General features: G+C 40.9%; 1 protein-coding gene across 3 annotated transcripts in view; it reads left to right on the top strand.

The window, feature by feature from the left end:
* LOC134578052 (uncharacterized) overlaps positions 1 to 16,000 on the top strand; it is a 96,389-nt gene that overhangs the window by 43,256 nt on the left and 37,133 nt on the right. Inside the window, exons 1-2 of one of the 3 annotated variants that reach the window (XM_063437024.1) lie at positions 6,746 to 6,960; positions 10,119 to 10,225. In XM_063437024.1, the coding sequence (XP_063293094.1) occupies positions 6,904 to 6,960; positions 10,119 to 10,225 (164 nt within the window). In that variant the 5' untranslated portion in view covers positions 6,746 to 6,903. The other 2 variants (XM_063437023.1, XM_063437025.1) reach the window with 2 other exon arrangements.

The following is a 16,000-nucleotide window of genomic DNA, read 5'->3' as shown; positions in this document are numbered from 1 at the left end:
ACTCTGTCTCATTAGAGATTTTACCTTTTAGTTGAAAGTAGCAAAGGCAAATTGTTAGCAGAGGACTCATCTAAAAAAAGGTTTTGCCTTGACGTGGCCGGTGAGCTTACACTTTAATGGCCATTGGACTGATACAAAAAACTTCAGTTATTTAAATGTGTGTAGGGATTTGTTTTTTTTTACTTTTATTGGTATTTACAATATTATACAGTTGGAAATTTAACAATAAATGAGACAATTACAAAATGTTACAGGAACAATAGGTGGACGAGGACCCTGTATTATTGTATGTATTTGGGCTGATGTGTACTATAGTCATTGCTGCCGCCCAGGAGTAGTGGCAGTTGGAGAGCAGGGCTTTATATAGTATGTTTGTATTCTCTGAAGACATCAGGTCTCTGTACACGCACAAAGGGAAGAACTCACTGACATCAGTGATCTCTTGATTGCCAATGTCACCTGTGTGTAATGAATCTGCCACCAAACACCTGTTGTGAGACTTCCGTCAGACGACGAGCAGTGGTTTTGGTTTTGAATTAAAAAAATTCACGAACCGTACGCAGATATTTATTCTCTATTTCCGATTCTCACGCTGGCTTTCGGTAAATCCCGGACTAATTTAACCTAATGACCTTCTTTCTGTAGGACGGCCAAGCTTTTGTCATTATATTATGCCAACATAATAATTCAGAAACATAAGAAAGAGAAAGCACACCAGAAATCACAATTAATAACTAACCTGATTTAATAAACCAATACTAGGTTCAAGCAAAAAATAACAGTAATACATAAAGTGACAAAAAAACAGGCACAAGGCATAGTAGAAAATAAACAATAATAGTTTACCAAAATTCTCACAAGCTTAATAGGGCAGAAACAAGAATCAAAAATAACCCCCCAACGTTTCGGCACCTCCTGGTTGCCTTTATCAAGGGCGTTTAACTTAATAGTTTACCAATATTCTCACAAGCCTAATAGGGCAGAAACAGGAATAAAAAATAACCCCCCAACGTTTCGGCACCTCCTGGTTTAACGCCCTTGATAAAGGCAACCAGGAGGTGCCGAAACGTTAGGGGGTTATTTTTGATTCCTGTTTCTGCCCTATTAGGCTTGTGAGAATTTTGGTAAACTATTATTGTTTAATATCTATGCTTTGTGCCTGTTTTTGTGTCACTTTATGTATTACTGTTATTTTTTGTTTGAACCTAGTATTGGTTTATTAAATCAGGTTAGTTATTACTTGTGATTTCTGGTGTGCTTTCTCTTGGTATTGGTATTTGAGGGAGTACCAGTGAGGATTAGCACCCAGGTGGCTATAGCCTTTATTAATTAGTTTCTCCATACTTCATTTATTGTATAACATAATAATTCAGACCATAATTTCATTACATTTATATATATATATATATATATATATATATATATATATATATATATATATATATATATATATACAATGTTACCCAGCACACACACTCAAAAACTTGAAAAAATGCCGGGTGCTTACAAAGCCATAGCCACAAAATTATAGTAAGTAATAAATGTAGGCTCGCACTCACGGTCTGTAGATAGATAAAATTTCTTGTTTATTTCAATTCATTAAAATATAGTTGCTGCCATCATCGTCATCGTCAACGTTTCAGCCACTCCTGTGGCTTTCATCAGGACCAATTCAGCATAAAAACATTTCATTTACAAATTACTGCTTATATACAGCTAACTTGATTTAAAAACAATGCTTACCACCTGTGTTCTCGAGTACCCGGCGTCTATCCCGATCCTGTGCGCATGTGCGAGCACGTCAAACCGGAAGTGGCGTGCTCGCGTCACCGGTCCGCCGCCATGGTAACCAGAAACATAAACAGATACCACGGCAACGATGTCCTGCTGCACAGCGCCGGGGTATTCACACGGTGGGAGAGTTTCAACATAAAACCACACAATCACTACACATTTCATCTCTACATGGGGCAACATTTCTATACATAACTCACTAGTTCTCAGATATTATGAGTTATTCAGATATGAATAGTGAGATGTATTGTGATGTTCAAGGACAGCAGATCATTACGATCGATATGCCCTCCCTATTATATTATATAACTCATAATATCTGAGAACTAGTGAGTTATGTATAGAAATGTTGCCCCATGTAGAGATGAAATGTGTAGTGATTGTGTGGTTTTATGTTGAAACTCTCCCACCGTGTGAATACCCCGGCGCTGTGCAGCAGGACATCGTTGCCGTGGTATCTGTTTATGTTTCTGGTTACCATGGCGGCGGACCGGTGACGCGAGCATGCCACTTCCGGTTTGACGTGCTCGCACATGCGCACAGGATCGGGATAGACGCCGGGTACTCGAGAACACAGGTGGTAAGCATTGTTTTTTTTTTTTTTATTTTTTTTTTATTTTTTTTTTTTTATTCTTTATTTTTGTAGTGCATGAATAAAATACAGGATTGTTAAGACACCTTAGCGTAAGCACGTGTAACAAGAAAAGTTGGTCTCACATGTCATAGATGCTGCACTTTTTTTCTTTTTTTTTAAAGGTAGATTAAACATAACAGGTTAAACAGTATGGCATTAGAATTAAATCAATAGGAGAGAAGCTGATATGCAATTATGTATGCCATATCGGATTAAGGTCCCTGAGCCCTCGGCATCATACAGCCAGCTAAACAAGCGTGGGTGTCCACTGTACTGGCTGCATGGAGAGTCACCCCAGTCCCCAGGTAGAGATCCCCATCTCCCACCGCCGGTCGGTTAGAGTCCCCATTTTCAGACATCGGACAGCCATCAGTCAGCCTTGTTAACCCAGTCACTCCTCAGGGCCAGGTGCGGTGTGTCGCTTGAGGTTGTGGAGTGACTTGAAATTTCTCCATGTTGCGGGAGCTGATGCTGCAAAGCCAGGAGGTGGCGTGTGGAGAGGGAGAGGTCGGTGCTTCCGGTAGTCTGCCTCGGTGTCAATTGTTAGCACCCATGAGCCATGTGTGACACAGTGTTGCCCTGCCCTGCACGCATGGGGCGCCAAGAGCCCCGAGAGAGACCACCATCTCTGTGGAGGTAGGAATAGACTCCGCCGCCATCTTGTTCGGTAAGCGGGTCCTCTAATGCAAGTAGCTGGTATTGCTATTAAGTTGGAAGTAGGGCTTCAGGGTGGACCGGGATGACCCCCACCGGTCCAAAGGGGGGGGAAGCAGGGCCATCGCCTAGCGGTGTCAAGGGTCCAGCTTGTTTCCGGTATGCAGGATAGCAAGGTGGCGGCCGTCCACCTCACTCACTGCTGGTTTAGGCCTTAGGCACCAAGATGAAATTTCTCCCCTCAGGGGGCCAAGACTTGGGTTTTGAGACAATCTTCAGGACCAGCACCGCTTAGTGCATGTGGTGGTAGCTTCTTGGTGCCTGGTATAGGATCAGACTGCTTTTGTGGGCCAAAAGGCTTGAAAATGCTGGGAGCTGTTCTTCCATGCGACTTGTGTGCATGGCGGTCAGGCCCCGCCCCCCGGTAAGCATTGTTTTTAAATCAAGTTAGCTGTATATAAGCAGTAATTTGTAAATGAAATGTTTTTATGCTGAATTGGTCCTGATGAAAGCCACAGGAGTGGCTGAAACGTTGACGATGACGATGATGGCAGCAACTATATTTTAATGAATTGAAATAAACAAGAAATTTTATCTATCTACAGACCGTGAGTGCAAGCCTACATTTATTACTTACTATATATATATATATACATATATATATATATATATATATATATATATATATATATATATATATATGTAATATAGTATAATATGGGGAATATATAATAATATTTAAACCGTGGACGTGACCTCTCCCCCCCCCCCCAATGCCCTGGGGTTAAAGGGCATGGCAATTACCGGAGCTCTTACCTCCTTCACAAACCATAGCCACAACCCAGACTAGCGGACACGCTCAGCTCAGACCAAGAGACATATAGTCGAGTGAACTCCGATATTTGACTCGAACACATAGCGACAAACCCAGGACCCACAGCCTATACATAGACGGCAAACCTAAGAAAACGAATAGTCTGACACAGGCTGGGAATATATCAGCCAACCCTCTATGCCAGGGCCACACTATTACCTAACAAAGTCACTAGCGGCACAGACGACACATGCGATATGACCGAACAGCCCAGTATATCCCCCCCCCCCCCAAAAAAAGTGCAAATTACGCTTCAGCCCGACACTCAGGTTGCCTATAATATAGAGATAGCTTAGGCATATACTACGGTAGCAGACGTTTCCATGAATCCGGATCGTACCTTTATGTTTATTACGTTACATGTTATATGTTGTGCTTATTAAGAAGTGTAAAACCAATGCTAACATCGCCAATGAGACGAAATTGTACGAAATGCTATAATTATGCCTGCATGAGCCGTTGGGGCCATGGAGGCAACGTTGTTGAACATTGCACAATGAAAATAAAGAATTTAAAAAAAAAAAACAAAAAAAAAAAAAACAACATTCTGAGTTCCATTGACGGAACGTCTGCAGTAATAACCTATTTAGGGAACCGCATTAAGAATGAAAGTGAAAGACATAGAAGTGATAGTCTCCTACCCCCACCCCGGGCTGCGCAGACTGTGAGCTTGGCCAACATTATGGTCTATATTATAATACATATATTTACAAAACCACTTTGTTAGTTACTTTTCTTTGTAGCTGTGAGATTAGCTCGATTTAAGTAAACAAAAGGGGTTTACACTAAACAGTGAACTGGAGGGAGCTGAAAGCCAAATTGGAAAATTGAGGTTAAAATTGTAGACTTTGGATATTTTTACTGTTTAGTAAATAATCCCCTCATTGAGCTAGCCATCAGCTTCTCAGTTTGAAAACTTTCTGTATCGGGATTGTAAGAAATAAATAAATACATTTCTCTTGTGTTATACGTTCCCATTTGTCTTTCATTTGTTTTGTGCAGTTTATGGTTGTATTGATGACGCGCGCCCTGGGGGGGAGGGCGGATGGATGCTATAAACAGCTTCCTGAGGACAGGGATTGGCTGAGAGCAGGGCCGGACTGGCCCACCGGGATACCGGGAAATTTCCCGGTGGGCCGCGGCACCTGGGACTGGGCTGACATTGAGATTTCAGCCAGGTTTTTGTTTGAGCAGAATTCAGGTGTAAAAGAGGACAATTCAATGGTTTGTGCAATTTCAATGCTTTATATACATTGTGTAGAATATTTAGAAAGGTGTCAGCCATTCAATCCACTATAAGTATCCCCTCTAAAATGAGGATCAGCCCCTAGAGGTGGGAATTAAACTCTCCATCTCCGCTATAGTCAAAGCTTTTAACCTGAAAGGAACAATCTAAAAACAAACAAAAACAGTATATTTTATTTAGATTTGTTAACTATTTGTTTACCCCATTGTTTGCTTGTTTTGAATCCGTACATTTTCCATTTAACTCATCTATATTCCAGCACACCGACAGTCGGCCCCTGGCAGCCAATCTTCCTCTGGAAAATTAATCAATTCTGATAAGTTTTGTACAATCAGAATCTAAGCACCAGATGACTATGCTGTATGTTAACGTACAGTGATTTTATCGCTTAGAGCGTCCCCTGGATGTTACTTTTTGGGTTTAATTCACTGCAATTTAGTATTTATTAAATAAACACCCGAGTGAAAATCTTGGATTCTGATTTTGACAATACCACCTCTGCTGGAAGGCTGTTTCATGCATTGACAACATTCTCTGTAACATGCTATTTCCCGACTTTCCCTCCAGCAGCTTCATATTTTTATACATGTTTAAATCGTTGTTCACCAGAGAACCATCACTCTCCCTTGAGATAATGTGAGTTTCTCTCTGCTCTAAGCTGATTCAGGTATTTCAGACCCTCTGTGAGAGGAGCACAGCTCTGACGGACATGGGAGTTACTCACATGCAATGGAGGGAGGTGGAGCTGCTCTGATGGACAGGAGGGGGAGGTATTACTCTGATAGAATGAGGAGGTGTTACTCACATGTAATGGAGGGAGGTGGAGCTGCTCTGATGGACAGGAGGGGGAAGTATTACTCTGATAGAATGAGGAGGTGTTACTCACATGTAATGGAGGGGGGTGGAGCTGCTCTGATGGACAGGAGGGGGAGGTATTACTATGATAGAATGAGGAGGTGTTACTCACATGTAATGGAGGGAGGTGGAGCTGCTCTGATGGACAGGAGGGGGAGGTATTACTATGATAGAATGAGGAGGTGTTACTCACATGTAATGGAGGGGGTGGAGCTGCTCTGATGGACAGGAGGGGGAGGTATTACTATGATAGAATGAGGAGGTGTTACTCACATGTAATGGAGGGGGGTGGAGCTGCTCTGATGGACAGGAGGGGGAGGTATTACTATAATAGAATGAGGAGGTGTTACTCACATGTAATGTAGGGGGGTGGAGCTGCTCTGATGGACAGGAGGGGGAGGTATTACTATGATAGAATGAGGAGGTGTTACTCACATGTAATGGAGGGGGAGGTGTTGCTCTCATGTAATGAAGGGGGTGATGTAACTCATAACTGCTGTTTTTGTATGTCAAACAAGTTTTCTTAGCATAAATAGTTTGCCTATTTTCCCTATTGTACAGCATTGCAGAATATGTTGGCACTATAAAATGAATGAATAATTGTAATGGAGGACAAGAAGAGGCTGTCATGTAATGGAGGGGGAGGGCTAGTGGGGGAGGGGGATGTTATGTTGTGCTGGCCAAATGAAGGAACCTAGAATGTTTAGCTGAAATCCCTGCCCACAGAGTGTTACTGTGTAACGTGGCCAGGCTCTGTGTAGCCCCGTGGGCTCAAGGTTTGGCTAGCAGAGTGATCCCCAGACCTGACCCGGAAGAACAGAGTGACAGCCCAGGACTTGCTGCAGCATGATCTGTATATTGCTGGTCGCAGGACACGGGACGCTGCTGGAAAATCACATCAAGGTCTAAATTCCTGCAACATTCTTACTTGTCATAACATGGGACGGGCTACATTCTATCACAACGTTACTATGGAAATATCTTCATCTTTGCAGGATTATTTAACCGCACTACAGCCTGGGGTGGAAAAAAGATTGAAAAATGCGGTGATTAATTAGTAAAAAAAATTACCTTGGGAAATGAGAAGTTTGTGGCACATATAGGATACATAACATTGAAGCATGCATTATGGGAAACCATGACATCATAAGGCGATGGAGAGAGCATCATAAACCACGCAGGCACAGGTCAAATCTCAAGAACCCCGAAATACCTATCCCGTAACACGAACCCATTGTCTTTGTTATAAATTACATGACTTTATTAAAAAAACGGTTTCTTTAATCTTAGGACCGTGACAGGTCTGCCTGAGATTGACTGAGATTGGGGTGCCCAGTCCTCCACCTCTTACATGGCAGATGTGATGGGTTTTTCCATTCTTATTCGCTGATAAAGTTTATATTTCTATTGTTAAACAATGTAACAGAAACATGCGCTAATTTAACACATTATCACTGAGACAGAAAACCGAACAGACACAATGGAGACTGCACTGCAGGCGATATCCGTAATTTATTCTGAACAGGATGTTTTTTGGGGTACGTTTGCTCCGTTGAGTCTATTTCTATATCTAAAGGCGATTTTTTTTTTTTACACTTTAATTCCAAGTAAGGGGAAGAGAAGCTGACATTAAAAGAGTTAAAGCCCAATTTATATATAAGAATACTCTGGCTATTCCTGAGCAGGGGGGATTGTAATCTCCGTATTATTACTACCCTACACACAGTTTAGTGCACATACTCTGGATATACCTATAACGAGCACGTTATTTAGGGAGTACTTGGAATATGCATTGTCCGAGTCTGCCACGACTTACCAGGAGGTCGCTGTGGGAGTGGCTCTAAAATGAGTTGAGATAAATGGCAAACTATTTGCCACAGGAAGAAATGACACGTTAACGCTGTGTAATATTATTTTTTTTCTCTGTCTCCTTGTTAAAGGCCACAAAATGTTTGTTCTCACTGTTGCAACCGCAGTGCACAGACTGTGGGAAGCTGTGCTTCACTGTTTCCTGACATAAATTATATGAAACGTTTTTAGTCTTTTGGAGTTTAACATTGTGTTAGTGTTTCATCCTGTTACCTTACAGACTAAACTCATAGCAAGTTCTGTGCTGTAACTATTGGGGGACAAAATGGATTAAACTGAACCCCAAAATCACAAATAGATCATATAAGTACATTTTATTATACGAATGAATGTCGTTTTAATGAATAAACATCCCTTACTGATCTGAATTTGCTGAATGACATTGTACCCTGTTACCCAGTCTGCTGTCTGTAATTATACCAAATTCTTCTCATTTAAAGGGACACTATAGTCACCAAAATAACTTTGGCTTAATTATGCAGTTTTGGTGTATAGGTCATGCCTCTTCAGTCTCACTGCTCAATTCTCTGCCATTTAGGAGTTAAAGGACCACTATAGTCACCCAGACTACGTCAGCTCAATGAAGCTGTCTGGGTGCCAGGTTTTAACCCACAGGTTTTAACCCTGCAGCTGTAAACATAGCAGTTTCAGAGAAACTGCTATGTTTACATTGCAGGGTTAATCCAGCCTCTAGTGGCTGTCTCCCTGACAGCCGCTAAAGGCGATTCCACGTCGCTCAATGTGAAAATCGCATTGAGCGTGCAGAATGTTCATAGGAAAGCATTGAGTAATGCTTTCCTATGGGCGGTTTGAATGCGCGTGCGGCTCGGGCCGCGCATGCGCTTTCGGCTCCACTCGGGAGCTGACGTCGGAGGGGGAGGAGAGGTCACCAGCACCGAGGGAGCCCGGCGCTGGATTAAGGTAAGTGGCTGAAGGGGTTTTAACCCCTTCAGTCCAGCAGGAGGGGGGCCCTGAGGGTAGGGGGCACCTAAGGACTATATTCCTGGCACTATAGTGGTCCTTTAAAAAAACTTTTGTTTCTGTTAATGTACCTTAGCCACAGCTCCCTTGTCTGTGACTGACACAGCCTGAATGAAAATAATGGTTCCACTTTCAATCAGCTGTAAACTTGTTTTGGAAGTTTTTATCTCCTGCTCTGTAAATTGAACTTTGATCACACACAGGAGGCTGCTGTAGACTCTGGCCAACTATTAACAGAGCAGGAAATTCTAAACTAAGCAGAATGTACAATAAAGTTCAAATATCTTACCTCACATTACAAATGGACAAAGAAGGGCACTTTAATTTTAGGGGAGTGGTTGGGAGTGAGGCTAGGAACAGAGCTGCTGTGAGAAATTTTAGGTGACTTATTAATAACAATTTATAAAATTAAAATGTAACTTAGAACAAGAACAATGTGTCTTATTTACACAGACTGATTTCTAAACACATTACTGGGAGTATTATTGTTGTTTAGCTCTGTTATACACTCAGACACACCAACAATATTGAGCTCCTAGAAAAGAGGGACATAATAGTAGAAAAGGGATTTAAGCCAAACATAGGGAATGTCCCTCCTGAATAGGGTCACTTGGGAGGTATGAAACATTAGATCTCTCTTGACAGGAAGTGTTTAGGGAGGCTGTGTTAGTCACATGCAAGGAGGTGTGGCTAGGGCTGTATAAACAGAGAGATTTAACTAAATGGCAGAGAACTGAGCAATAAGACTGCAGGGATTTTTACAGCAAAACTGCATCATTAAGCTAAGGTTGTATTGGTGCTTAGAGTGTCCCTTAAATAATACCTGTAGTTTAATTCAATTTAGTGTAGACGCTCTAGGTATATTTTGTAGCCTACAATGCAGACAATCAGTTTTATCTGTATGAATCCCACCTGTCCCCAATATATATTGAAATCCCTCCACAGAGAAGCAATAAACTGCCCCTATCGTATTATCTTACCTGTGCCATCCGCAAACACTGGCACTCCTCAGTCCCCACTATAAGATTAATAATAAACAGATTAAAGAGACGTGGGCCCAACACAGACCCCCGAGCGACGCAAATGTCATGTTTGTTGTAATTGATCATTGGAAACAAACTGATATGGTTTGAGACAGATCTAATCTTTAATATGCTCCTATAGAGAATGCCAGGTGTTGCGTGACTTGCGTGTTTTCTGTTTTATTTCAGAATGATCAGAGTGGGTTATATGACATTTTGGAAGACGTCCCCAAAGCCCTGCTGCCCGGTGTTGGAGGGAAGAAAATTCTGGATTTCTGGTGGAAAGCTGTGAATGTGTAAGTTTGATGCTAAGACTCTGATGCTGTAACCGGAATTGATGCTTAGATTCTGATGTTGTCACCAAATCTGTGGAACCGTTTTGGGCAGGAAAGCCATGCTGCGGTCGGTCATACAGTTGCAAGAAAAAGTATGTGAACCCTTTGGAATGATATGGATTTCTGCACAAATTAGTCATAAAATGTGATCTGATCATCATCTAAATCACAACAATAGACAATCACAGTCTGCTTAAACTAATAGCACACAAAGAATGAAATGTTGCCATGTTTTTATTGAAGACACCATGTAAACATTCACAGTGCAGGTGGAAAAAGTATGTGAACCCTTGGATTTAATAACTGGTTGAACCTCCTTTGACAGCAATAACTACAACCAAACGTTTCCTGTAGTTGCAGATCAGACGTGCACAACGGTCAGGAGTAATTCTTGACCATTCCTCTTTACAGAACTGTTTCAGTTCAGCAATATTCTTGGGATGTCTGGTGTGAATCGCTTTCTTGAGGTCATGCCACAGCATCTTAATTGGGTTGAGGTCAGGACTCTGACTGGGCCACTTCAGAAGGCGTATTTTCTTCTGTTTAAGCCATTCTGTTGTTGATTTACTTCTATGCTTTGGGTCATTGTCCTGTTGCAACACCCATCTTCTGTTGCGCTTCAGCTGGTAGACAGATGGCCTTAAGTTCTCCTGCAAAATGTCTTGATAAACTTGGGAATTAATTTTTCCTTCAATGATAGCAATCCGTCCAGGCCCTGACGCAGCAAAGTAGCCCCGAACCATGATGCCCCCACCACCATACTTCACAGTTGGGATGAGGTTTTGATGTTGGTGTGCTGTGCCTCTTTTTCGCCACACATAGTGTTGTGTGTTTCTTCCAAACAACTCAACTTTGGTTTAATCTGTCCACAGAATATTTTGCCAGTACTGCTGTGGAACATCCAGGTGCTCTTGTGCAAACTGTAAACGTGCAGCAATGTTTTGTTTGGACAGCAGTGGCTTCCTCTGTGTTATCCTCCCATGAAATCCATTCTTTTTTAGTGTTTTACATATTGTAGATTCGCTAACAGGGATGTTAGCATTTGCCAGTGACTTTTGTAAGTCTTTAGCTGACACTCTAGGATTCTTCTTCACCTCATTGAGCAGTCTGCGCTGTGCTCTTGCAGTCATCTATACAGGACGGCCACTCCTAGGGAGAGTAGAAGCAGTGCTGAACTTTCTCCATTTATAGACAATTTGTCTTACCGGACTGATGAACAGCAAGGCTTTTAGAGATACTTTTATAACCCTTTCCAGCTTTATGCAAGTCAACAATTCTTAATCATAGGTCTTCTGAGAGCTCTTTTGTGCGAGGCATCATTCACATCAGGCAATGCTTCTTGTGAAAAGCAAACCCAGAACTGGTGTGTGTTTTTTATAGGGCAGGGCAGCTGTAACCAACACCTCCAATCTCATCTCATTGATTGGACTCCAGTTGGCTGACCTCTCACTCCAATTAGCTCTTGGAGATGTCATTAGTCTAGGGGTTCACGTACTTTTTCCACCTGCACTGTGAATGTTTACATAGTGTGTTCAATAAAAACATGGCAACATTTCATTCTTTGTGTGTTATTTGTTTAAGCAGACTGTGATGGTCTATTGTTGTGACTTAGATGATGATCCGATCACATTTTATGACCAATTTGTGCAGAAATCCATATCATTCCAAAGGGTTCACATACTTTTTTCTTGCAACTGTATATGGCTTCCAGCTAACTTTTGAACCCCTGAAGCGATTGCCCTGATTTTTGAATATGTTGTTCCCCCAAGTATGCTTGTTCTGAAAATTTATGTTTTATGTGAATTGCATGTATAGTTTAAAGTTATGAATATTGTATAAAACTGTATATGTTCTGCCTGTGATAATTAAGTTAGCCCATTGTGTTTAGTAATTATATCACAGGCAGAAGGGAGGGTTTCTGTGCCTTAACTGGGAGTGTCTGACTGTATGGTAACCTTGTGGGAAAAGTTGCATATACGACAATAAACCCTCAGACTGCTGAGATTCCTGCTTGACCCTCAATACAGAGCCTCGTCTCGTACTTGGGGAGGATTATTCGTGTGTTTTCCTGTTCGGCGCTTAGGAGTGTTCGGTAGCTGATCTTGTATTCGGGAAGGGGACTACTTTGCCGGCGTTAACTCCTTTTATACCTGGGGTGCCGTTACAGTTAACATCTTTTGTTTTAAAAGAAGAACACAACAACAGAGAGTTCAATGATACACATTTTAAATAATGATATAAATTATAGATAAAATTAAGCTTATATTTTTTAGTATCTCCAACAAATGCAATACATACACACAGACTGCTGAACACATTCACACACCGACTAGTGGACACATTTACACACCGACTGGTGAACACATTCACACACCGACTGGTGAACATATTCACACACACACCGACTGCTTACTACATACACACAACACCGACTGCTTAATACATACACACACACAGACTGCTTAATACATACATACCGACACACAGACAGACTGCTAAATACACACACACAAACATACACACTGTCCGCTGAATACACACACATTGCTGAATACATACACTGCTGAATACATACACACACTGTTGAGTACACACACACACACACACTGCTAAATACATAAAGGCTGCTGAATGTACACACACACATATACTGCATTGAGGGGTGCAGTGTATGTGTTTGTGTGTAAGGGCGTGGAGTGTGTGTGGAGTGAACAGAAAAAAAAAGGTGAAAGCGCACAAACAGTGGAATATTGTAAAATGTGGGGGAAGCGGTTCTGTGTGTGGGGGTAGAGCTATGTAACTACGTACAGGTAATATTTAGGAATGTGATACTAATATAGTGCAGTACCTGTACAGGTATTATTTAGGATGCGTTACTGAAATAGTACAGTACCTGTTCAGGTAATATTTAGGATATGGTACTGATATAGTGCAGGTAATATTTAGGATGCGATACTGATATAGTGCAGGAACTGTGCAGGTAATATTTAGGATATGGTACTGATATAGTGCAGTACCTGTGCAGGTAATATTTAGGATGCGATACTGATATAGTGCAGGAACTGTGCAGGTAATATTTAGGATGCGATACTGAAATAGTACAGAACCTGTATAGGTAATATTTAGGATGCGATACTGATATAGTGCAGTACCTGTACAGGTAATATTTAGGATGCGATACTGATATAGTGCAGTACCTGTACAGGTAATATTTAGGATGCGATACTGATATAGTGCAGTACCTGTACAGGTAATATTTAGGATGTGATACTGATATAGTGCAGTACCTGTACAGGTAATATTTAGGATGCGATACTGATATAATGCAGTACCTGTTCAGGTAATATTTAGGATGCGATACTGATATAGTGCAGTACCTGTTCAGGTAATATTTAGGATGCGATACTGATATAGTGCAGTACCTGTACAGGTAATATTTAGGATGCGATACTGATATAGTGCAGTACCTGTACAGGTAATATTTAGGATGCGATACTGATATAGTACAGTACCTGTATAGGTAATATTTAGGATGCGATACTGATATAGTGCAGTACCTGTACAGGTAATATTTAGGATGCGATACTGATATAGTGCAGTACCTGTACAGGTATTATTTAGGATGCGATACTGATATAGTGCAGTACCTGTATAGGTAATATTTAGGATGCGATACTGATATAGTGCAGTACCTGTATAGGTAATATTTAGGATGCGATACTGATATAGTACAGTACCTGTATAGGTAATATTTAGGACATGGTACTGATATAGTGCAGTACCTGTACAGGTATTATTTAGGATGCGATACTGATATAGTGCAGTACCTGTACAGGTAATATTTAGGATGTGATACTGATATAGTGCAGTACCTGTACAGGTAATATTTAGGATGCGATACTGATATAGTGCAGTACCTGTACAGGTAATATTTAGGATGCGATACTGATATAGTGCAGTACCTGTACAGGTAATATTTAGGACATGGTACTGATATAGTGCAGTACCTGTACAGGTATTATTTAGGATGCGATACTGATATAGTGCAGTACCTGTGCAGGTAATATTTAGGATGCGTTACTGATATAGTGCAGTACCTGTACAGGTAATATTTAGGATGCGATACTGATATAGTGCAGTACCTGTACAGGTAATATTTAGGATGCGATACTGATATAGTGCAGTACCTGTACAGGTAATATTTAGGATGCGATACTGATATAATGCAGTACCTGTTCAGGTAATATTTAGGATGCGATACTGATATAGTGCAGTACCTGTACAGGTAATATTTAGGATGCGATACTGATATAGTGCAGTACCTGTACAGGTAATATTTAGGATGCGATACTGATATAGTGCAGTACCTGTTCAGGTAATATTTAGGATGCGATACTGATATAGTACAGTACCTGTACAGGTAATATTTAGGATGCGATACTGATATAGTGCAGTACCTGTTCAGGTAATATTTAGGATGCGATACTGATATAGTGCAGTACCTGTTCAGGTAATATTTAGGATGCGATACTGATATAGTGCAGTACCTGTACAGGTAATATTTAGGATGCGATACTGATATAGTGCAGTACCTGTTCAGGTAATATTTAGGATGCGATACTGATATAGTGCAGTACCTGTACAGGTAATATTTAGGATGCGTTACTGATATAGTGCAGTACCTGTGCAGGTATTATTTAGGATGCGATACTGATATAGTGCAGTACCTGTACAGGTAATATTTAGGATGCGATACTGATATAGTGCAGTACCTGTACAGGTAATATTTAGGATGCGATACTGATATAGTGCAGTACCTGTTCAGGTAATATTTAGGATGCGATACTGATATAGTGCAGTACCTGTACAGGTAATATTTAGGATGCCATACTGATATAGTGCAGTACCTGTACAGGTAATATTTAGGATGCCATACTGATATAGTGCAGTACCTGTACAGGTAATATTTAGGATGCCATACTGATATAGTGCAGTACCTGTACAGGTAATATTTAGGATGCGATACTGATATAGTGCAGTACCTGTACAGGTATTATTTAGGATGCGATACTGATATAGTGCAGTACCTGTGCAGGTAATATTTAGGATGCGTTACTGATATAGTGCAGTACCTGTACAGGTAATATTTAGGATGCGATACTGATATAGTGCAGTACCTGTACAGGTAATATTTAGGATGCGATACTGATATAGTGCAGTACCTGTACAGGTAATATTTAGGATGCGATACTGATATAATGCAGTACCTGTTCAGGTAATATTTAGGATGCGATACTGATATAGTGCAGTACCTGTACAGGTAATATTTAGGATGCGATACTGATATAGTGCAGTACCTGTACAGGTAATATTTAGGATGCGATACTGATATAGTGCAGTACCTGTTCAGGTAATATTTAGGATGCGATACTGATATAGTGCAGTACCTGTACAGGTAATATTTAGGATGCGATACTGATATAGTGCAGTACCTGTTCAGGTAATATTTAGGATGCGATACTGATATAGTGCAGTACCTGTTCAGGTAATATTTAGGATGCGATACTGATATAGTGCAGTACCTGTACAGGTAATATTTAGGATGCGATACTGATATAGTGCAGTACCTGTTCAGGTAATATTTAGGATGCGATACTGATATAGTGCAGTACCTGTACAGGTAATATTTAGGATGCGTTACTGATATAGTGCAGTACCTGTGCAGGTATTATTTAG

The sequence above is a fragment of the Pelobates fuscus genome, chromosome 11 (genome assembly GCF_036172605.1).
Source record: "Pelobates fuscus isolate aPelFus1 chromosome 11, aPelFus1.pri, whole genome shotgun sequence".
NCBI classification, from domain to species: domain Eukaryota; kingdom Metazoa; phylum Chordata; class Amphibia; order Anura; family Pelobatidae; genus Pelobates; species Pelobates fuscus.
This window is presented reverse-complemented; position numbering and strand designations above follow the sequence as displayed.